Genomic DNA, 23,586 nt, shown 5'->3' on the forward strand with positions numbered 1-23,586 from the left:
ATCCCCGGCACCCCACAGGGTCCCCTGAGCAGAGCCAGGAGTAACCCCTGAGCACCACTGGGTGAGACCCCCACAAAAACATGGGAAAGAGTGCTAAAGGTGCCCCCTCTTCCGCGGCACGGGTCCCTGCGGGCCGGCCTCGGACTCCTAGGCGGCACTCCCTCCCTCTCGCCCGCCCGTAAGACCCCCTCAGTGGGCACGGCCGAGCAACCACCCGGAGTCTGGGCTCTGACGGGCGCCGTGCCGGGACGTTGCGGCATTGCCAAGACGGCAGATGGCTGGAGACGCGGCAGGGTGTGCTGGGCCGAGATCCGCCCTCCCTCCCGGGGGTGCTGGCGCCCGCAGCGGACAGTTGTTCACTTTCTTCTGGAATTATTTTCTACGTAGGACCTGCATTGTGAGGGCAGTGGGGGCACTCAGGACCACCCGAGCCACACCCCCAGCCGGGGATTCTCACCAGATTGAAACAATGAAAAAACTTTCCGCTTGCGGGGCTGGAGCCACAGCACAGCAGGGAGGGCGTTTGCCTTGCACCTGACAACCTGGGTTCGATCCCCAGCATCCCATAGGGTCCCCTGAGCACCGCCAGGGGTAATTCCTGAGTGGCAAAGCCATGAGTAACCCCTGTGCATTGCCGGGTGTGACCCAAAAAAGCAAAAAATAAATAAATTTTTTTAAAATAAATTTTAAAAAAATCTTAAAAAAAAAAATTTCCAGCTTTGGGCCGGAGCCTTAGTACAGCGGGGAGGGCATTTGCCTTGAATGTATCGGACTGGGGTTCAATCCCGGCACCCCGTAGGGTCCCCCGAGCACCGCCAGGAGCAATTCCTGAGTGCAGAGCCAGAGTAACCCCTGAGCACCGCTGGGTCTGATCCAAAAAGGAAAAATAATAACTTGCAGGCTTTCGCAGCTTCCCCTCTGGCTCCGGCTTCGGGACAGCTTGGGGGGCCCAGAGGTGGGGGCCACACAAGAAAGAAGCGGCTGATGGTGGGCAGGCCAGGCGGGCTGGGACGACCCCTCGAGGTTCTCCTCAGAAGCCCCCAACCCCAACTCCTCCAACTCCAATGTCCTCCTACAGGGGGAGGTGCGGGCTGGGGTCTCCGTGACCCTCGCCGTGAGGCTTCCGGCCATGGTCCTGGCCTGGCCGTGTGGGGCTGGACACCATCTGGGTCACTCGGGGAAGCAGACGCGTCAGAGCCAGACCCCCCACGTGACCGCCCAGCTAATGGGGGAGGCCACGCGGCCCAGCGTCCAGATGACCAGGCCTGCCCTTCCTCGGGCCGCCGTCCGGCAGGGGGAGGAGGCTCCACCCCAAGGGGCTGGCAGGGGGCGAAGGAAAAAAACCTTCCGGTTCCCTCTTTCCCCTCTTCACACGGCCGGGGCGACCGGGCGGGCGGTGAGGGTCAGCCTAGCCCTCGGCCGGCACCAGACTCGGGCCTAGCAGGGCGGTCTGGCCGAGCCGCCGGCATCCAGTGCGGGAGGGAGCGAGGAAGGTCACGGGGCAGCGATGGCCACGGCTGAAGGCAGAGGGGAGCGAGCGGCAGGGGCAGCCCCGGGCAGCCCCGGGAGAGACGCAGCCCAGAGCCACTCTCAGGTGCCGTCCCGGGGACCCGGGTGGCCTCTAACCCCAAGTGCCCTCACGCGGGAGCCCAGACTCGGTCTGGTGGGTGACCCAGAGCCGCGGGGCTTCAAGTCGGCCTCGGGCACCCCCGGGGCAGCGGGAGCGGAGACTGGGGCGCCTTGGCCAGGCCCCGCCCCCCGCTGCCGACGCCCCTGCCCTGCGGGAGGCAGCGGTGAGGGGTGCGGGTGAGGGGTGCGGGGCTCTCCGAGCAGGAGACTGCTGCAGTGGGAAAACAGGCCCTGATTAGATTTACTGGGATCTCTGAGAGGAAATCATTTAATATTCCGAGCAGATTTAATACTGGACGCGGGGGCAGCCTGGACTCGCCGCGGACGGTCTCTGCCACCCGCCGGGGGAGCCGCACAACCGAGGTCAGAGGTCGGGGGAGGCTGGGGGTGGCCCTGGGCCCCCACCCTGTCTCCAGGGAACGTTCTTGTCCAGGATCTTAGAAACTGCTGCGGTCACCTGTGGTCACTGTGCTGGCCACGCTGAATGGCCAGGTGGGGCCAGTGAGAACAGGTGGGCTCAGGGGAAGTTAGGTGGGGCCAGGTGGGGCCAGGTGGGGCCAGGTGGGGCCAGGGGAAGTTAGGTGGGGCCAGGTGGGGCCAGGTGGGGCCAGGTGGGGTCAGGGGAAGTTAGGTGGGCCAGGTGAGGCCAGGTGAGGCCAGGTGGGGTCAGGTGGGGTCAGGGGAAGTTAGGTGGGCCAGGTGGGGCCACGTAGGGCCAGGTGGGGTCAGGGGAAGTTAGGTGGGCCAGGTGAGGCCAGGTGAGGCCAGGTGGGGTCAGGTGGGGTCAGGTGGGGTCAGGTGGGGTCAGGGGAAGTTAGGTGGGCCAGGTGGGACCACGTAGGGCCAGGTGGGGTCAGGGGAAGTTAGGTGGGTCAGGTGAGGCCAGGTGAGGCCAGGTGGGGCCAGGTGGGGCCAGGTGGGGCCAGGTGGGGCCAGGTGGGGCCAGGTGGGGCCAGGTGGGGTCAGATGGGGTCAGGTGGGGTCAGCCGAGACCCCGTAAGGCAGGTGGGAGCAGGCAGGTTCCGGTGGTTTGCCCGGTGAGGCGAGGCGAGGTCAGCTGACCGGCTCATTCTCCCGGTTTGTGCCACAGTGCTCTCGCCATGAGAACACCCCGCGCCCTTGGCGACCGTCTTCCGGTGGGCAGAGGCACCTGTGCCGCGGGGTGGAGGTGGCCAGCGCCCTGCCTGGCTCGCAGGTGGCTGGTGTCGGGGCTGCAGCTCGGCCCCGCGCTGCTCGCGCCACACCACAGCCAGCGGCAGAGCCACGGCCGGCGGGCTGACGGGCCAGAGCCAGGGCCCAGGAAGGCCGTTCTGCCGGGACTCGAGCCCCCCCACTTTCTCCCGAGCTGCCGGGCGCTTCCTGTAATGAACGGCTGAGGTTTTAATTAAACATTGATTAGCCACTAATTAGTCTAATGACTGGGCTCAGGGCGGAGACGGGCTGTCGAGCCGGTGCGGCGGGTAACGGGAGGCCGTGGCTGGGGGGCGCGGGCTCCCCCACACCGCTCGGTCTGGGCGGGCGCCAGCCAGCTGTCGGGTCTCCCGGCTGGGGGGGCGAGAGGCGCCACGACCCGCCTCGCCCGGGGTTCCCGCCTCTCACCCCCTCTGCGGGCTCCCGGGTGACGCGCCCGCACCCCGGGGACAGCGTCCATCCTCTCGCAGTGGACAGCCCTGCGGCTTAGTCTCCAGAGGGCCTGCATGACCCCCAGGCCCAAAAAGCAGGGGGAGCTGCTGTTCAAGGCTCAGCTAGGGGAGGGCAGCCAAGCCTACACAGCAGGGGGCGGGGCGGCCCCCAGACCCCTACAGCCAGCATCCCGGAGGGCACAGGCAGGGGTGCCATTGAAATGCTCCAGGTGTACGGGCTGGAGCAATAGCACAGCGGGAAGGGCGTTTGCCTTGCACACAGTTGACCCGGGTTCGAATCCTAGCATCCCATATGGTCCCCTGAGCACCACCAGGGGTGATTCCTGAGTGCATGAGCCAGGAGTGACCCCTGAGCATTGCCAGGAGTGACCCCTGTGCATTGCTGGGTGTGACCCAAAAAGAAAAAAAAATGCTCCAGGTGAAGTGCTCAGCTCAGGGCCAGGAGCACCACCACCCAGAACTCCTGCCTCCCCCTGGGAACCCCCGAACACCCCCCTCACCCTCACCCCCTTCCATGGGGGCCCCCATGGCAATCTCGGTCAACAGGGCCTGCAGGCGGGGCATCAAGGCTGGGCAGGAACGCGAGGCCAGGCCGGAGGGCACGACAGGGAGCCGTGGGGGGGCAGGGACCCCCCACCCCCTCCCTCGTCTGCGTTTTCACCGTCCTGGCGGGTCCCAAACTCACGGCCTCTGGCGCAGAAGGAAACGCCAGGGAGTTTCCAGGCCTGGGGGTGCAGCCCATGGCGGCCCCGCGGGGGTTAGGCAGCAGCTGAGGGGACGTTGGGGTGACCAAGCGAGACACCCCCGTGTCCCTCTGCCGGGGCCCTCGGTTTCCCGAGCAAGAGAGCAGAAGGGCCCTTGCTGGGACGAGCTTCCGGGCGGGCAGAACCGAGCCCACCTCAGACACGAGGGCACAGAAGCCAGGCTGGGGGGGGGGGGGCGGGAGGGGGGCCGGAACCTCCCGGCTGCGCGGCCCCAGGCCTGCGGGTCCCTGGCTGCACAGCGCCACCTGGCGGGCGGCTCTGGGACTACACAGGTCTGTGGCGCTGGGTCCCTTCTGGAATTTCAAGTGAAATCCCAGGACTGTCAGCTGGTGGGGCCCAGCCTAGGCGCTCGGCAAGTGGGAAAGGAAGTGAGCCCCCCAGAAGAGACTCCATGAGCCCCCCACTGGCCCAGGTGAGCAGCCAGAGAGACCCCTTCTGACTCAGGTGCAAACCCTTAAACAAAGCAGGAACAAACCCTACAGACAGACGGCAGAGGCAGGGGTAAACCTACAGACAGACGGCAGAGGCTGGGAAAAACCTACAGACAGACGGCAGAGGCTGGGGCAAACCTACAGACAGACGGCAGAGGCAGGGGCAAACCTACAGACAGACGGCAGAGGTAGGGGCAAACCCTACAGACAGAGGGCAGAGGCAGGGACACCCTCCAGATGGACGGCAGAGGCTGGAAAAACCTATAGACAGACGGCAGAGGCAGGGACACCCTCCAGACGGACGGCAGAGGCAGGGACACCCTCCAGACAGACGGCAGAGGCAGGGGCAAACCCTCCAGACGGACGGCAGAGGAAGGGACACCCCCAGATGGACGGCAGAGGCCCAGCACAGTGGAAGCAGAGCACAGGCAAGCGGGCGGAGAAGGGAAAATAAACGAGACCAAGGTCGCGGGGTGTTGGATATCATTGGTTTGTCCTTTCCCCCTTGCCACTAGGAGCTTAGGTTTATCAGTCACACCCATCAAAGTGCTCCCAAGTCACTCCCATTCCTTTGTTTATCTGTAACCATTTCTACCAGTTTATCTGCTCTTCCCTTAATCAAACTCTGTTAATTGGTAAGGTCAGAACTTCCTAGGACACTGAATATTATAACATTGCCTTTCTCTCCTCTTTATGCCTTTTGAATAATTTACTTTAAAGCTATGTCTTTTTTGTATAGACACAAGAAGACAATATTATGTTTTTATAACTTAAGACTTAATTGGCCTCGAATATTATTCCCTTCTGGGCATCTGCTTTCTCCACTTAAGCCTCAGTTGCCCTCAGTTCCTAGCACCCCAAAGTAGGGTCCCCGACGTGGGACAGGAAGGATCCAGGGCAAGCGGTGAGTTATGTGCTACCCTGGCATCGAGATGGGCCTGGCCAAAGTGCCTAATTCTTAACTACAAGTTAAGAGCTTGATCATAGACAAATGCTGTCATGATCCAATAGTAATTATGAGACTGGGACCCTGCCAGGGATAGGAAAGACTGATCTGGCCTGAGCACTGTAGTCTGAGATTGAGATGGCCCCAGGAGAGCAATTCTATAAGCTATAATGCATCTCTTATTGTGTCCATACAAAATGATTAATATTATGAATTCTTATATGTTTGCTGGCTGAGGAGAAGAGAAACACATTCATGGGACTCTGCCCTTGGGTGGGTCTTCCTGCTGAAAGAGAGATTCTGTCCTAGTGAAGGCATTCCCCTAAGAGATAGAACTATACCCCCTATGGATTGTAACCACACCTTTAGATAAGCCCCAGGCTGCTGGGGGACGGGGAGATTTAAGGTAGCTGTATGAGGGGGCAGGGGGAGAGTTCCAGAGGAGAGTGTTTAGAGGGAAGATTGGAATAAACTGCAAGTGAGACCAACCATCTTGGCTCCGTTCCTTCCTTCGCCTGCCACATCTTCGCCATCAACCTCCCCGGGGTGGGGGAAGCGGCTGGAGGCTACCGAACTCGGGTGGCGGGAGAGACAGCTGCTGCCCTAGGCCCTGTGCCTGGCTTGGTGCGGTGAGGTATCTCTTCCCTCTCCCGCGCCGTTTCTTTTTATTTTTGTGTTTTACACAGCGGGGCAGACCACGGGCTGACCCAGCTCATCTGTGGCGCCTGGCCGTGCCCCAAGCCCTGAGCACAGCAGGTGTGGCCCAACCCCGGCAGGGAAACCCTCCAGGAGTGAGGCCAGCAGGAAGAGGCCCCTGTGAGGGCCCCCGCCCCGCCCCGGCCGCACCTCATCCTCTCGGGGCCCGGGGCCCAGGAGCAAGGACGGCCTGGAGGTGAGGCGGGCGGCAGGGGTGCGGAGACCCCTGGGGCCGGCGGGGCAGGCGCACTCAGCCCCGGGCCGCAGCCCCCCCCCACTAACCCCTGTGAGCACCAAGGCCCGGGGATGCCCATAGGGATTCCCCGGGCGGCTGTGCCAGGGAGAGGACCAGCAGGCGGGGCTGCAGTGGGGCGTGCTCAGGCCTTATCTGGAAGGCACGAGGCGTCTCTGATACGGGATGTCATGGACACGGCGTCTCTGATACGGGAAGTTCTGACACGGGGTGTCTCCATACGGACATCTCTGACACGGGGTGTCTCCATACGGACATCTCGGACACGGGGTGTCTCCATACGGACATCTCGGACACGGGGTGTCTCCATACGGACATCTCGGACACGGGCCTCCGATACAGCAACTCTCGCCTGCTCGGGAACCCCAACAGCTGCCCCGAGGGGGGCTGCTCAGCCCCCCCAGCCCGCAGGGCCCCCACACCCCGAGTCCTCACGGCCTCGGGCCAAGTGTCACACCAGGGTCCCCGTGTGCACCCCAGTTCCTGCTGGCCCTAGCCCTGAGCTCGTGTCCAGTGGGGGTGGGGGCCCTCCCCACCGCCCAGAGCTCCCTGGGTAGGGGGTCTGCTGTCCCCTCCGCGCCCCCCGCTCTGGCCTGCGACCGGGTGCTGGGCGCAGGCTCCCTGTGTGGGTGCAGGGGCAGACCTAAGGCCTTTCCTGTCCTGGCTGACCCCGTCCCCACCCGGGAGGGGCTGGGAGGAGCGGCCATGCCGACCCCCCATGGGTCGAAGGTCCCCCATTGACCCCCGCCCCCATTATCAGCCCCTGCGGCTGTAAACTGGCTCCAAGACATCCAAGGACACGGGCGGCGATAAGCACCCGGGACATCTCCGCACGGCCCAGCCCGCGCCTGGTTCGCCCGGGACACAGGCAGCGCCTCATGGGCCCAGCCGGCCGGGCCGGCCCACACCAAGGGGCCAGCGTCCTCGGGCCAGTGGCGGCCGCGCCACACTGTCCCACGGGCGCCCAAGCCGGGGACCCTCAGGGCCTGGAACCCGCCCTGGGAGGGGCCTCCGGGGTCCACGTGGGCCGTGGGGGCTGGGGACAGGCCAGGGCAGGTGGGGGCAGAGCTGCAGGGGCGAGGCCAAGGAAGGCCGTGACGGGCCACCCCTGGACCCCCCAGGGGCCCCCCAGGCCCCTGCGTTTCTATGGGGGGTCACACCTGACAGTGCTCATGGTTCACTCCTGGCCCTGTGCTCAAGAATCACGCCTGGCGGTGCTCAGGGACCAAGTGGGGTGCTGAGCGCTGAGCCCAGGCCCGCTGCACGCAAGGCGAGTGCCCTGCCCACTGGGCTTTCCCTCTGGCCACAGCCCCCGTGTCTGTCCAGGCCTCCTGCACCCCCAACGGCCCAGCACGGGCCCCGCTCGAAGGGGCTGGCAGTGCCCTCCACGGGAGGCCCCTGGGGTCTGCACCCCACACACACAGCACACATAGACCACACATACACATACACCCCCACACAGTGTGCGCGCGCGCACACACACACACACACACACACACATAGACCACACATACACATACGCCCCCACACAGCGCGCGCACACACACACAGCACACACACACACACACACATAGACCACACATACACATACACCCCCACACAGTGCGCGCGCGCGCACACACACACACACAGCACACATAGACCACACATACACATACGCCCCCACACAGCCCACGCACACACACACACAGCACACACACATAGACCACACATACACAGACACCCCCACACAGTGCGCGCGCACACATACACACACACACACACACACACCTGCTCCCTGACCAGCAAGCCCCCCGCCGCCATGAGATCAGTGACCCCCACCCTTCTGCACCAGCTCTGGGAGTGGGGGAGGGGCGTGGGTGCCAGGTCTGGAACCCAACACCCACCCTCCGTGGCCGTCCGTGTTCCGTGGCGGATGGTTACCCCACAGGCCGCCAGAGTCAGCGCTGCGGGTCTCGGCCTCCAGGTGCTGACCTGGGGTCACAACCCTGCCCCCTGGCCACCCGTCTCGGCCACGGCCACCCCCCTGGTCTGTCCTACAGACACACAGCCTGTGCCCCCACCCGCCCCAGGCTTGAGGGGACACCCCAGAGCCACTGCAGGCTGGGGTGGGTCACACACGCATGCACACAGAACATGCACACAGGCACACGTGAGCACATCAAATGCACACACACAGACGCATGGCACACAACCTACGGTCACATGTGTGGTCACCCATGCACACCGTGTGCACACATGCGCCTACAGAATATATACATGCACGTCACACATAGAATACACCCAATGCACACGCACACACATGATCGCAGACTCACGGACACTCATGTGTGCACACACCTGGCCCAGGTAGTCTGTCGCTATGTCCTCACGGACACTCTACTCCCCACCGGGCCACGGCCAGCCCCTCAGTAGGCCCCAACCACGCGGCCCCCACCGGCGGGGACAGCAGAGGGGACAGGGGTGTGGGCGGCCCACGGGGGCAGCTGTCCACGCTGGGATGGGGGACCCGGACCAGGCCCGAGCCCCGGGCAGACACCAGCAGGCAGGAGGAGCCGGGAAAGGCCTTGGGCGTGGCAGGCAGGTGGCCAGGGACACGCCCGGACAGGCAGGTGCGGGCTATCAGGACGGGAAGAGCAGATAAAGGAGGGGGAGAGTTCGGTCAAGCGCTGGGCAGATGCTGACTCGGCGATCACCGTGCCCTGGCCCACTGGGGCTGGGGAGGTGCCACCAAGGGCCACCCTGCGAGGGCCGCTGCCTGGACACTGCCACTCAGCCTGCGATGGCAGGGAAACTGCTTCGGTTTTGTTTTCGTTGGGGGCCACACGGGGAGTGAAGGTTGACTCCTGGCACAGTGCTCAGGGATCACTCCTGATGGGCCTGGGGAGCCATACGGGGTGCCGGGGCCCAGCCGCGCCGAGGCCAGCGCCCTTTCTCTCCTCAAGAGGGTCTGCGGGCCGGAAACCAGACACTGGGCCACGTGCCCTAAGTCCGTCCTCCCCCGCAGGGCTGGGTACCACGCCGCCCGTTCCACCTGGCTGCCCCCACGGGACATGAGACCCCCGCCGCCCTCCCTGGCCCGCCACAGGCCCAGGTGCTGGGAACGCAGCGACGCACTCCCAGGGCGCCGAGGCCGTGATGACCCACGGCCACCAGGCGGAGCGGAGGGGGCGGCCGTGACAGACGTGGCCCTGCACTCCGGACGGTTCCGCGGCTCCACCAGAGCCGCCCCCGCACGGGGCCAGGGGAGGGGAACGGCACGGGCCCAGCGCCCCCTCCGCGTGTCCCCAGCCCCAGAGCAATTCCAGTAAAGCCCGCAGGGCCGGCCCCAACTCTGTCCGCAGTGACCGCCAGGGCCAGCAACTCGCCTGGCTGAGAGCGGCCGCCCGTCACCCCGCAGCCCCCACGCAGTGGCAGAGGGGGGCGAGGCCCACCCGCCATCCGTGTCCTTCCCCAGAGCCAAGGCACAGGCGCCGCAGGTGCCCCGACAGGGCCCAAGGGCCGGTTCTGGAGCCCCACGCGCCCAAGGGCCACTGACTGCCTCAGTTTCCCCACTGTTGGGGAGGGCCTGCCCGGGCTCGGACAGGGCACGCCGCCGCACGGGGCAGGCAGAGGGTGCGGAGAGGGGCGCGCGCACCGAACGGGGGGTCCGAACACGCGGGCTGTCCGAACACGCGTGTCCACTGCGTGTCCGCCGGGCTCCGCCGGGAATGGGCGGACCCGCGCCCCGACCCTCGGGCCTGGGCCCCCGCCACCCCCGTCGGCCCGCAGCCCGGGGGCCGGCGTCCAGGGCTGGCCCGGCCACACTGCCCACTCGGCCCTGGGGTCCCGGGCAGCCTCAGAGTTCAAGGCGTGAGGACCTAGGCAGAGGCCCTGGAAGGCGGCCGTGTGTCACGTGACCTGCTTCTCTCGCCCCTATTGGTGACGGTGGCACATCACGTGGCCTGCCCCTACCGCACAGCATGCTGGGAAATGAAGTCTTTACTCCTGGCAGCCATCTTTCCCCACGGAGCAGGGGGAGAACAGGCAATGGAAGACAAAACCCCTCAGTCCTCCACCGCGGCCCCTGCCCAGCCGGGCCACGCACCCGCCAGGCCGGTGGCCAGCACCCCGTCACCTGCAGGCGGCCCTTACCTGGACGTCTTCCTGCCCACCCGCTCCTGACCCTCCTGGGCGCCCTGCACCCCCATCCCTGCAGGGGGCCTGTCCCCCGCCGTCCAGATGCATGACAGTCAGGGGCCCTCCCCGGGAACCAGGACCCACGTCACAGAAACTGTGGCCAGCCGGCCAAGGAGGCCGCTGGTGAGGGCGGGGGGCTGCAGGGATCCACCCCCACATGGAACATGTGGGCACTGGTGGCAGGAGTGACCGAGATCATGTGACCCTGACAGGATTTCCCCCGTGTCCACCCACCCTCCACCGTCATCCCCATTCGGATCTGCCAGTGCCCCCTGACACGACAGCCTCCCCATCAGACACAACAGCCCCCGCCATCAGACACGACAGTCTCCCCCATCAGACACATTCGCTGGCCTCTTGACTCCAGGACATTCTGATGTGGACACGCTCACAGGAGCCTCAGCTTCCTGTAGCCCACCCGTGGCACCCCCTCCCCACTCCCTCCTTTGTGAGGGGCCCCAGGGAGAGGAGCTGGGGTGCCCCGGGGTCCCCACAGACAAGACTCCTGGACCCAGGGCCCACAACAGCCCCTGCCCAGGCCCGCTAGAGCGAGGGGAGGGACCGGGCTGTCCCCTCCCCCAGGGACGCACGTGCCCAAGGGCGGGGTGGCCGGCCCGGCTGGCGCCGCAGATATAAGTGGGCGGCCGGGAGTGGGTGCAGGAGCAGGGCACCCCGGGAGCATGAGACTTTGCACCCGCGGAGCCGTCATGACGGCCAGGGCTGCCCTCCTGGGGCTGCTGCTGACCGCCCTCCCTGCCCCCGGGCCCGCGGTGCCCACGGCGCCCGCCAGGGAGCGCAGCCCCCGGCACAAGCTGCTGCTCGTGTCCTTCGACGGCTTCCGCTGGGACTACGACCAGGACGTGGACACGCCCAACCTGGATGCCATGGCGAGGGACGGCGTGAAGGCCCGCCACATGACGCCCGCCTTCGTCACCCTGACCAGCCCCTGCCACTTCACCCTGGTCACCGGTGAGCCGCGGCGGCAGGGGAGGGGGCTGGGGACCCCGGGCTCTCGCCGAGTGGGGGGAAGGGCCCCGGTTCCGTCCCCGACACCCCCTCTGGCCCCCTGGGCACGGCCGGGAGCAGCCCCAAACCCAACACAAGCAAGCAGAGGCTGCTTTGGGGGCCTGGGGCCCGGCTGGGAGTGCTGGGCTGGGCGGTGGGTGGGGGGCGGGGGGCCAGCCTCGGGCTCCCTCGGGCTTTCTCCGCGGCCGGACCGTGCCCCCGGGGCGAGCAGAGACCCCACCCCCAGACAGCGCCTCGTGCCAGGCTCTGGTGGGGACCGAGGGGGTGTCCGTGCCCTCCCCAAGGCCAGGCCCCCAGGAGCCACGTGGGGGCAGGGCGCCCCGCGGTGCCCCCAGCCTGGCTCAGCGCCCCTCCCCCAGGCAAGTATATCGAGAACCACGGCGTGGTCCACAACATGTTCTACAACCTGAGCAGCCGGGTCAAGCTGCCCTACCACCCAACGCTCACCAAGACCAGCTGGTGGGACAACGGCAGCGTGCCCATCTGGATCACCGCCCAGAGACAGGTGCGGGCCAGGGTGGTCTGGGCGGAGGGTCGCGTGGGCTCCTGAGAGCGGGTCAGCCGCAGAGTGCCCCGTCCCGCGGGGCGGCCCTGCCAGAGCCGGGCTGGGCGCTGGGCGGGCAGCCAGTGGACAGACAAGCACGGGCTTCCCCGGGGTCCTGCCGTTGGTTCCTGCAGACCCGTGGCCAGGGGGACGGCAGGAGGCCGGCGGTGGGCACAAGCCCTGGGGGGCTGCCGGCAGGAGGGGGGCGGTGCTGGCAGTGCCGTCCCGGCCCAGGTCGGGGCGAGGCTGCGGCCAGGAGGCCTGACCGAGTCCCTCCCCGCAGGGCCTGAAGACCGGCTCCTTCTTCTTCCCGGGCGGGAACGTGACCTACCAGGGCGAGGCGGTGACGCAGAGCCGCCGGGAGGGCGCCCTGCACAACTACAAGGACGAGCAGGAGTGGCGGGCCAACATCGACACGGTGCTGGGCTGGTTCACGCGCGACGGCCTGGACCTCGTCACGCTCTACTACGGGGAGCCCGACTCCACCGGCCATAAGTTCGGGCCCGACTCTGAGGAGAGGAAGAGGATGGTGGAGCAGGTGGACCGCACGGTGGGCTACCTGCGCGACCGGATCCGGCAGGAGGGCCTGGAGCACAGCCTGAACCTCATCATCACGTCCGACCACGGCATGAACACCGTCAACAAGACGGCGCCCGACCTGGTGGAGCTGCACAAGATCGCCAACTTCAGCTTCCAGGATATCTACTTCGAGCTGGTGGACTACGGGCCCAACGGGATGCTGTACCCCAAGGAGGGGAAGCTGGACGCGGTGTACGAGGCCCTCAAGAACGCCCACCCCAGACTCCACGTCTACAAGAAGGAGGCGTTCCCCAAGGAGCTGCACTACGCCGGCCACCCGCGGGTCACGCCCCTGCTGATGTACAGCGACCCCGGCTACGTCATCCACGGGGTGAGGGGCTGTCTGCGGCACCCCCGGCTCGGGCCAGCCCCCCAAGGGAGGGGCGTCAGCACGGGGACGTGCGTGCACGTGTGCATGTGTGCCGGCTCGCATGTGCATATGCTGTGTGCAGGGCTGCTTTTGTGTGCATGTGGGACGCATGGGTGAGCTTGTGCAGGGAGAGGTGGGGGAGGGCCAGCACTCCGCGGGACCAGGAGGTGGTGTGAGGGCTCAGTCAGCAGAGACCAGTGCTGAGGGGGCAGGGGGCAGAGTTGAGGTACAGAGTTGGGTGCAGAATTGGGCGCAGAGTTTGGGTGCAGAGCTGGGGTAAGGAGTTGGGTGCAGACCTGGGGTAAGGAGTTGGGTGCAGAGCTGGGGTAAGGAGTTGGGTGCAGAGTTGGGTGCAGAGCTGGGTGCTGAGCGTGCAGAGTTGGGTAGAGTTGGGTGCTGAGCGTGCAGAGTCAGGGTGTAGAGTTGGGTGCAGAGCTGGGTGCTGAGCGTGCAGAGTTGGGTGGAGTTGGGTGCTGAGCGTGCAGAGTCAGGGTGTAGAGTTGGGGTGCAGAGCTGGGTGCAAGGCGGAGTGCTGACGGTGCAGAGTGGGGCCACAGAGCCGGGGTGTGAAGTCGGGGTGCGGCGCTGAGGAAGGAGCTTGAGCAGACCCTGCTCTGGGCTCGGTGGGTCCCACCAGGCCTCCCCAGGCTGGGGGGCTCCGAGCCGCGGGTGCCCTGCAGCGGGCGGGGCACCGGGCCCCGCAGAGACAGGCCTCTCCCTGCAGAGGGTCAACGTGCAGTTCAACAACGGGGAGCACGGCTTCCACAACGACGTCATGGACATGAAGACCATCTTCCGGGCCGTGGGGCCCAGCTTCAAGCAGGGCCTGGTGGTGGAGCCCTTCGAGAGCGTCCACGTGTACGAGCTCATGTGCAAGCTGCTGGGCATTGTGCCCGAGCCCAACGACGGAGCCCTGTCCACTCTGCTGCCCACCCTGCGCTCGGGTGAGCCCCGCCCACAGGGTCCTGGGGCTCCTGCATCCACATGCCCGTGGCAGGGGTGGGGGGGCGGGGGCCGGGGGTTGCTCCGTCCTGAGTCTGCCAAGCCCCTTCCACGCCCCCTTGACACAGCTCGCCCCTCTCTCAGGGTCCGCCCTCCTGCCCAGGGGTCCTGCCCCACTGGTGACCGTGCTGCTGGTGGCCCTGGTCCTGGTCCATGTGGCCATGTGATGTCCTCATTCAAGGTCAGAGGCTGGGGAGCGGGGGGGGGGGGGCGAGGGGGGGTGTCACCCTCCAGCCCATGCCCGAGATCCCTGCGGAACATGGTCAGCCCGGGGCACCCCCTATAGCCCCGAGCTGGGGGTCCCTGAGGGGCCACATCTGCGGGGCAGGGCAGAGTCTTTGTCCTTGGATGCCGGCACCGGTGTCAGGGCCTGACTGGGGGTCCCAGCAACCCCTCGGCAGTAGCCTGTTGCATCTCCGGTCCCGGGAGCAGGGATGGGGGCAGAGGGGACACGGAGGCACTCGGGCTTCGGGACCCAGCACCACCTTCCCCGTCCTCCACCCCCTACACCCAGATCGGGGGCCCTGTCCCTCTCTCCGGCCCCGCTGGACCCCCATGTCTTTGTCCCTGCAGGCCCCTCTCCCGGGAAGCCACGCCGGGCCTGCGCCTGCACCCGGCTCCCCGCACCCAGCCCTCGGCGCCCCGCCCGCCCCCTGCGTGCTGACCACGCCCTGCACCCACCTCCGCGTGTTGGCCCCGCCCCTGGGACAGACCACGCCCCGCCCTGCGCGCTGACTCCGCCCCCTCGCGCTGGCCCCGCCCCCTGAACCCATCTGGCACCAGACCCGGCTCGGACAGCAGCGTCCCCTGCTGGTCCCAGGGAGACCCACTCCCCACCCACCAGGACAGCTGGCCATGGGTGAGAAGATCTTCGCAAACGTTGAGGATGTGCCAGGACCTATCCCCGCGCCCCGGGGCTCCACAGGAGGGAAGCACAGAAGGGCCACCCCTGGGCACAGAGCCGGGAGGAGCCCTTGGGCACAGCTGGGCCTGGCCAGGCCCCGCTCCGAGCCACAGCAAAGGGAAAACGACGCAAAGGGAGCACGGAGGGACGCCTGGCATCAATCCCCGCATGTGGTCCCAAGAAATGCCAGGAGAGTCGGGGCCGGAACGACAGCACAGCGGGGAGGGCGCTTGCCTTGCACGCAGCCGCCCTGGGTTCAATCCCCAGCATCCACATGGCCCCCCAGAACCACCGGGAGTGATTTCTGAGGGCAGAGCCAGAAGTAACCCCTGCGCATCCCCGGGTGTGACACAAAAGGCAAAAAATAAATAAATAAAACCTCCCAGGAGTGACTGTCTCCATGCAGCATACTGGGTACAGACACTGGGCACCACACACACACACACACACACACACGCACACACGCACACACACGCACGCACGCACACGCACACGCACACACGCACGCACGCACACACACGCACGCACGCACACGCACGCACACGCACACACGCACACGCACACACACGCACACACGCACGCACACGCACACACACACACCAAGCACAATTAACCAGAACCTCCTGGCAGTTGTGACTGAGGCCAAAGGTCAGATGCCTGCACTGCCCACATGACAGGTGCGACCCCAGGGGCTCTGCTGCCCGTGAGCCGCGCATGGGGTGGGGGTCTCCCCGCAGCCCATGCGAGCCGGGGCCCCTGCACGCCACAGGCCAGCGCAGCGAGCGCCTCTGTGGAACATCGGGAGCCCAGCCCCTGACGCCAGGGCTGCCCCGGGCTGCTGCCCACTGCCCGGCGCTGCAGGCACGGCTGGCGGGGGGCGGGTGGCAGCCAGGGGGTGACCCGGCCCTCGGGCGCGTGTGCGGGGCGGTCGGGCTCCCTGTGGGGGGCGCCACAGAGCCGGGAGACAGCTATAAATAAAGCCCCACGCGAGCGGGAGCCTCGGGAGAGGAGAAGACAAAAATAGAGGCGGAAAATGGAAGTCAGAACCGCGGGGGGCAGGAGGGCGGGTGGCGGGTGGGGATCCACGGGCCGGCGGTGGGAGGGGCCACACCGCACAGGCCCCACACCCGGCGGTGACTGCCGGCCGCCTGGCCCTGGGCACCGACCCCAGCTCCTGCTGCTCCGAGGCCCCGGGTGAGGCGTCCCGGGGGGCACAGGGCGGGTGCAGGCCCAGCTCTCCGGCACGGGACCAGCGTGTCCAAGCTGAGCCCAGGGTCAGTCCCCACGCCAGGAGCGGCCTCCGGCTACTGACCCGGGGACGGGAGAGTTCGCCCGTGTGTGGGGGCGGGGTGGAGTCAGGCTGGCGGGCAGTGGGGTCCAGGGGGAGCCAGACAGCGCCCCGTGGCGGCCAGGCCAGGTCCTGACCCTGCCCGCTGTCCAGTGCCCGCCTGCACGGGAGCGCTGACCGCTGGGCTCTTCCCGGCCAGGGCCCCAGCCCTCGCTCAGGGCCCACACTGGCCCTGAGGCCCCTCCAGGGGCTTCTGCATCTCGGTCCCACTGGTCCGGGCCCCGGAAACCCCTGGCCCCAGCTGATGAGCCAGGGCCGCCATCAGAACAAGGACAGACTGCAGCTGGGCTCCTGGGGCCACTCTGTCCCCAAGTGCTCTCTGGCCCCTGCTGTCACACTGTCCCCTGGTGTCCCTGTCCCCTGATGTCACTCTGTCCCCAAGTATGCTCTGTCCCATGGTGTCACTCTGCCCTGGTGTCACTCTGTCCCCTGGTCTCACACTGCCCCCTAGTGTCACTCTGTCCCCTGGTGTCACACTGCCCCCTGGTGTCACTCTGTCCCCTGGTGTTACACTGGCCCCTGGTGTCACTCTGTCCCCTGGTCTCACACTGCCCCCTAGTGTCACTCTGTCCCCTGGTGTCACTCTGTCCCCTGGTGTTACACTGCCCCCTGGTGTCACTCTGTCCCCTGGTCTCACACTGCCCCCTAGTGTCACTGTCCCCTGGTGTCACTCTGTCCCCTGGTGTTACACTGCCCCCTGGTGTCACATTGCCCCCTAGTGTCATTCTGTCCCCTGGTGTCACACTGTCCCCTGGTGTTACTCTGTCCCCTAGTGTCACTCTGTCCCCTGGTGTCACTCTGTCTCCTGGTGTCACTCTGTCCCCTGGTGTTACACTGCCCCCTGGTGTCACTCTGTCCCCTGGTCTCACACTGCCCCCTAGTGTCACTCTGTCCCCTGGTGTCACTCTGTCCCCTGGTGTCACTCTGTCCCCTGGTGTTACACTGCCCCCTGGTGTCACTCTGTCCCCTGGTGTCACATTGCCCCCTAGTGTCATTCTGTCCCCTGGTGTCACACTGTCCCCTGGTGTCACTCTGTCCCCTAGTGTCACTCTGTCCCCTAGTGTCACTCTGTCCCCTGGTGTCACACTGCCCCCTGGTGTCACTCTGTCCCCTGGTGTCACACTGCCCCCTGGTGTTCCTGTCTCCCGGTGTCACACTGGCCCTGGTGTCACTCTGTCTCCTGGTGTCACTCTGTCCCCTGGTGTCACACTATTCCCTGGTGTTACTCTGTTCCCTGCTGTCACATTGTCCCTTGGTGTTCCTGTCCCCTGGTGTCACACTGTCCCCTGGTGTCCCTGTCCCCCAGTGTCCCACTGACTTTTGGTGTCACTCTGTCCCCTGTTGCACCTACCCCCTGAGAGTTCGGGGCAGGTGGCCCCTAACCATGTCCCTTGTGCTTACCGATCTTTGTCCCAGAGAGCCAGCGGCCCTGCAGTGGCTGGGTGGGCATGAGGCGGCCACTGGCCTGCGACTCCCGGGGGTGCCCGTCCCACACGGGGAGACGAGACCTCGAGTGAAAGAACCAGCCCTGGGGCCACGGCGACCCCGTCCTGTCAGGACCAGACAGCAGCACCCCGCGGGGCAGACACTAAGTGCCTTTTCCTGCCCATCTGTCCTGTCAGAGATGTGACTGGGCCAGGGGTGGCCGCAGCACAGGAGGGGACACGTGGCCAAGCCGGGTCTGATGCCCACGGGGGCCCTGAGCACAGCCACACCCCTGACCAGGGCCCCCCCACCGGGAAGCATTTGGGAGCAGCCAAATGTGACGACCAGGTGGCACAGTGCAGAAAGGTGGCCTGGTCACCCGGGGCCCGGGCGGGGTCTCCACGAGCAGGGGACTCTGCTCCCTGGCCCCAGGCGGCCCCCTCTGTCGCCAGGGCCTGGGGGCGTTTCCCCCTCTGCTTCCACCCTCGGGGGCCAGACCTACCCCTGTCCTATCACTCTGGCCCCAAGACACATTTTTTTAAAGCAGGGAGAAGGGCTTTGCTCAGGGGGGGGGGGGCGGGGTGGTAACGGGGGGGCCGGGATCGAACCCAAGCCCGCCTCGTGCATGCAGCTCACCGCCCTGTGGCCGGGACAGGGTTCCCCACAAACCAGCCCTCCCGGGGAGCCACCTCTCCCCCCAGACGTGCAGACGTGGAGCCCCTGGTCTGCAGGACGGGCCCAGAGACCTGGGCAGCCCCAGCACAGCGCCTGAGCTCCCCGGAGCCTTCACCCAGGAAGGACCCAGCTGCTCGGGGGTCCGCGGGGGCCAGGGGTGCCCAGAAGAGCGGTCAGCCAGCCCATGGACTCTGTCTTGGCTCACCCCGACTCCAGGTGGGGGATCAGGACAGCTAACACTGCGTCTCGCCCAACACCAGGCCAGGGAACGCGCAGAGCTGGGAGGAGGGACAGAGGCGGGAACTGGGGTCAGAGCCCCCCAAAGCCCTGTAGACATCAGGTGGGCTCAGGAGCGCCCCCGATGCATCTGAGTTTGCGGGAGCATCCCCAGTGATGCGAGGGGTCACTCCAGAGTCTGTGCCCGGAGGTGGCCCCGGGGGGTGGGGGGCCAGTGGGACTGAGGAGAGAGGCTTCTCTCGGGGGGCGGGGCGGTAATTGGGGGCCAAACCCAGACCTGGCATTCTGAGTCCCACCCCAGCCTGGCCGGTGCCAGGACCAGGGCCCAGCTTGGGACTCGCAGCCGCCAAGGCAGCCCACGGCCTTAGCCCCGTCCCGCCTCTCACAGGGTGGGCACAGTGCTCACTCCGCCCCCCCCCCGGCCCTGAATGTGCCCTGCCACGGGGCCTCTGCCTTGGACCGGCTGCAGGCAGCTCGCGGGGGCTCCATGGCCGCTGCCCACCACCCCGGTAGGGGACAGCCAAGACTGCGAGGCGACCACCTGCCGCCCATGAGGGCGCCCCCGCATCCCGGTGAGATTCTCCTTCCCTTGACTTGGCACAGCAGCGAAGGAAGCGGGGGACCCCCAGGCCGGGCACACAGCCCGGAGCGACTAACTTTGGGGGGGTCACACCCAGCGGAGCTCAGCACTGTGGGCCGGGATCGAACCCTGGTCTCCTGAGCAAGCCGTATGCTCAGCCTGTGAGCCCTCACCACCAGGGTCAGGAACAACTTCAGGCGCTTCCTCGGGCCCAAGGGGAGCGAGGCAGGGCCCTGGGGCTGTTCCAAGGCTGTGGAACGGGCTGGCGCTCGCTCAGCACGCTCGAGGCTAGATTTGATCCCGGGCATTTTAGGAACACCCCACGAGCCCTGGGCCGTGAGGAGACCCTGAGCACCAGTGGACACATGCACACACACACACACATGCACACACACAAACATGCACATGTGCACACACGCACACACATGCATACACATACATGCACACACAAACACATGCACGCACACACATGCACATACACACAAATATGCACACACATGCACGCACATGTACACGCACAAACACGCACATGTATACACATGCATACACACATGCACATACACACACACACTTACACACAAAGCAGGGCCAGATACACAGTACTAAGGTTAAGTTTTCCTTGCATATGGCTTCAGCTGTGGTAATGGTTTGAGCCCAGGCACCGCATATGGGCCCGAGCATCACCAGGTGTGGCCCCTGGGCAGAGGTAGGTGTGACCCCAGAGAAAATACAATGAGGGCCCAGAGTGATAGTACAGCAGCGACGGGGGGAGGGTGCTGGCCTTGCATGCAGCCAACGTGAGTTCAATCCCCGGCATCCCATATAATCCCCCGAGCACTGCCTGGAGTGATTCCTAAGTGCAGAGCCAGGAGTAACCCCCGAGCATCTCTGGGTATGACCCAAAAAGAAAAAAAAAAAAGTAAAACACTGTAGGATAACATGGGTTTGCTCCCATTCCTCTGTGTATATTTGTAACTTCTTTCTTTGTGCTCTGTTAACTTGTAAATATTGTTTTTCTTTTCTCCTTTAGTCCTTTGCATACTTAATTCAGAGCAATGTGCTTTTTGTATGAGCACAGGAAGACAGTTAATGCTTTTGTAACTTGGGAGTTAATAGGTTAATGGACTCGCAGTGATATTATTCACCTCCTGGGCATCTGTTCTCTCAACTTAAGCCTCAGCTACCGTTACTTCCTAGCACCCCAAGAGCAGGGTCCCGACGAGGGACTGGACGGACTCAGGGCAATCAGTGAGCTATATACTACCTTGGCATAGAAATGGGCCTGGCCAAAGTGCCACAATGCGGCTTCCCGCTGAGATGTGACCCGAGTGGCCGCACGTGTGCGGCCTCTCCGTTGCTGGATGACCATGATCCCTCCCAGAGGCCAGCTAAACTACTTTTGGTACCAGCAGCTTCTTGCAGAAATGTCTCTAGACTGTAAACTAAGCCATGGCCCCATGTCGCCCCAGGAGGGGAAAGGTTTTTCTCTCTCGGCTTTTCCTTTCCAGGGGGGAAAGCGTGGCGACTGCAATCTTATAAGGACCAACCACTAAGGAGAGGTACGAGCTTGCAATGATGCAATTTCTGGCAGAAATTTCCCTGGACTTAGTTACTAAAATACAGAAATCCAAAACCGTGCGACCTCATATCTCTTCATTCTCAGCAATGGAAAACAAATTATCAAATGCTTCCTTTTCAGAGGGTCTGATTTTGGGGGGTAACTCCAAACAATAATAATGAGCTTTTTGTGGAAATATTGAATGTAATCAAAGTAAAGAGAAAGTAAAGTGAAAATTATCAGCTACACAGGTGGGGGGTGGGGTGGGATGGGGGTTATACTGGGGTTCTTGGTGGTGGAAATGTGCACTGGTGAAGGGATGGGTGTTCGATCATTGTATGACTGAGACTTAAGCCTGAATGTTTTGTAATTTTCCACATGGTGATTCAATTTAAAAAAAAAAAAGCCATAATGCTTAACTATAAGAGCTTGGTCATGGACAAATGCTGTCATGATCCAGAAAGCAATAACTAGATTCGAACCCCTAATCTGGCCTGAACACTGTAGTCTGAGTCTGTGGCAAGAAGTTCCCAGGAGAGGGGCTGGAGTGATAGCGCAGTGAGTAGGGAGTTTGCCTTGCACGCGGCTGACCCGGGTTTAAATCCCAGCATCCCATATGGTCCCCTGAGCACCGCCAGCAGTAATTCCTGAGTGTAGAACCAGGAGTAACCCCTATGCATCGCCGGGTGTGATCCAAAAGGCAAAAAAAAAAAAAAAAAAAAAAGAAGTTCCCAGGAGAGCTGCCCTACAAGCCTCAATGTATCTCTTACTGTGTCCATACAAAAATAACTAATATTGGGGGCTGGAGCAATAGCACAGCGGGGAGGGCGTTTGCCTTGCACGCAGCCGACCTGGGTTCAATTCCCAGCATCCCATATGGTCCCCTGAGCACCGCCAGGAGTAATTCCTGAGTCATGAGCCAGGAGTAACCCCAGTGCAATGCTGGGTGTGACCCAAAAAGAAAAAAAAACCCTAATATTAAGATGTTAGTTAGGATGTTAATTAAGTTATTGGACTAAGGAGAAGAGAAACACCCCTAGGTGGTGTTTCTCCCCTAAGCCTGATGGGCTGTCAGGAAAGGCTTTCTTTTTTTTTTTTTTTTTTGCTTTCCCAGCATATGGGATGCTGGGAATCGAACCCAGGTTGGCCGCGTGCAAGGCAAACGCCCTCCCCGCTGTGTTATCTCCAGCCCCAGGAAGGGCTTCCTTATGCTAATTTTGCTCCCTGACTGGGTGCGGCATCTGCTACCAGTGCTGGGCCTGGAGAGAACTGGAGGAGTGGGGAGAGCAGCGGGAGCAAGATGGAGGGACGGGCGGGAGAGGCAGGAGGAGGCGGAGTGAGGGGCCGGGTGGGGCTAGAAGGGGGCTCAGGGAGACTGAGAGGCGCATGGGGAGAATGGGATAAACGGCAACTGACCAATCAACCGACTTGGCCCTTGTCCCCTCCTGCGCCTGCCCCCTGGCACAGGCCGCCCCGGCTGGGCGAGCGGCTCTAGGACCACCGAGCCCAGGCGGCAGGGGAAGAGCCGTCGGGGCCTCCCCTGGCCGCCCGGAGACTATACAAAACACAGTGCTTTTAACAAACAAGCAAACGAAAGTGTTCCAGCGCCTGCGGAGGCCTCCGCCATAGCACCACGGGAGGGTACTGGCACGGCCAGCCGGGTTCAGTGCCCAGCACCCCACAGGGGCAGCCCTGAGCACTGCCTCGTGTGGCCCCCACCAACGCAAAGTGAGCCGCGCGCAGGGCTTGGGGGAACCGCGTCAAGGTCTCCGTGGGGCTCAGGGCTCCATCCCTGCACTGCGTCCAGCACCCCAAGGTGCTTCATCTTGGGTCCTGCCCCCGGACGCTGGCTCTGCTGGACAACGCCTGTCCAGCTCGCACACAGCAGCAGCCGGCTGGGAGGTCCTGGGGGGCAGGGGGGCAGGAGGGCCCCACAGGGACCGGCGGGAGGTCACTGTGAATTCAGTCTCTGGGCGCGATGCGATGCCCACCCCGGCCGGCCGGTGGTGACGATGGTGACGAATGAACGAAGAGGGGAAGGGTGCCGCCAGGCCGGCTGGTGACAGTGGCCGCGTCCTCAAGTCTCACAGCGTTGGTCGGGGCTGGCCAGACTCGGGGTGTGGTAGGACGTCCAAATGCCCAGCAGCAGCAGGAACGCCCTCCTTCAGGGAATCTCATCCTGGGAGACCCGCCCAAGGAATTCCGTCTAAGCGAACCTTACTTTCCCCTTCCCGTAGTCGGTATCCACGTAAACAGTCCTCTCAAAGTCACTGCTCAGCAACATTCCTAGTCCTTTGAAGAGATACGTTAAGCTTGAAGGGTGGCTCTCTCGGGGACAGCTCACTGTGCACCCCAGCCCACAGTCCCCAGCCCACGTCAGTCCCTGCTAAAACCCCAGCAGGGTCCTTCTTCAGTTACTTCTCTTTGGGTCATGACAGAGTTTGTTCCATGACCGTGCTCTTATCATACTTCTTTATTTAATTAATTTATTTATTTGTTTTTGCTTTTTGGGTCACACCCAGCTATGCTCAGGGGTTAGTCTTGGCTCTGCACTCAGGAATTACTTCTGGAGGTGCTTGGGGGACCATGAGGGGTGCCAGGGACTGAACCCGGGTCGTTCGCGTGCAAGGCAAATGCCCTCCCTACTGTAGCTATCGCTCCGGCCCCCTGATTATACTTCTTCTGGCACTTAGCCTGTCCCTTCTCGATGCCAGGGTAGCTTACGGCTTGCCCTGGGTCCATCCTTGTCCCTCAGAGGGACCACCTTTTTGGGGTATTAGGAACTAAGGGCAACTGA

The 23,586-nt window shown here is 64.2% G+C and overlaps 1 protein-coding gene across 1 annotated transcript; it reads left to right on the forward strand.

Annotated features, from left to right (window-relative positions):
- The first annotated feature begins 10,385 nt into the window (after positions 1 to 10,385).
- Positions 10,386 to 14,912, forward strand: ENPP7 (ectonucleotide pyrophosphatase/phosphodiesterase 7). Its single transcript, XM_004621076.2, has 6 exons — positions 10,386 to 11,510; positions 11,927 to 12,072; positions 12,395 to 13,021; positions 13,785 to 14,004; positions 14,147 to 14,243; positions 14,636 to 14,912. Exons 1-5 carry the CDS (start codon positions 11,222 to 11,224, stop codon positions 14,227 to 14,229), a joined length of 1,365 nt encoding a protein of 454 aa, XP_004621133.2. The 5' UTR covers positions 10,386 to 11,221; the 3' UTR covers positions 14,230 to 14,243; positions 14,636 to 14,912.
- The last annotated feature ends 8,674 nt before the right edge of the window (positions 14,913 to 23,586 follow it).

This window comes from Sorex araneus, chromosome 3 (genome assembly GCF_027595985.1).
Source record: "Sorex araneus isolate mSorAra2 chromosome 3, mSorAra2.pri, whole genome shotgun sequence".
Lineage (NCBI taxonomy): Eukaryota > Metazoa > Chordata > Mammalia > Eulipotyphla > Soricidae > Sorex > Sorex araneus.

Bases quoted from the DNA above. Each gene is read 5' to 3' on its own strand.
- ENPP7 (XM_004621076.2), top strand. From the start codon at position 11,222: ATGAGACTTTGCACCCGCGGAGCCGTCATGACGGCCAGGGCTGCCCTC. The intron at 12,073-12,394 runs GTGCGGGCCAGG...CCCTCCCCGCAG, and splicing joins GGATCACCGCCCAGAGACAG to GGCCTGAAGACCGGCTCCTT. The intron at 13,022-13,784 runs GTGAGGGGCTGT...CTCTCCCTGCAG, and splicing joins CCGGCTACGTCATCCACGGG to AGGGTCAACGTGCAGTTCAA.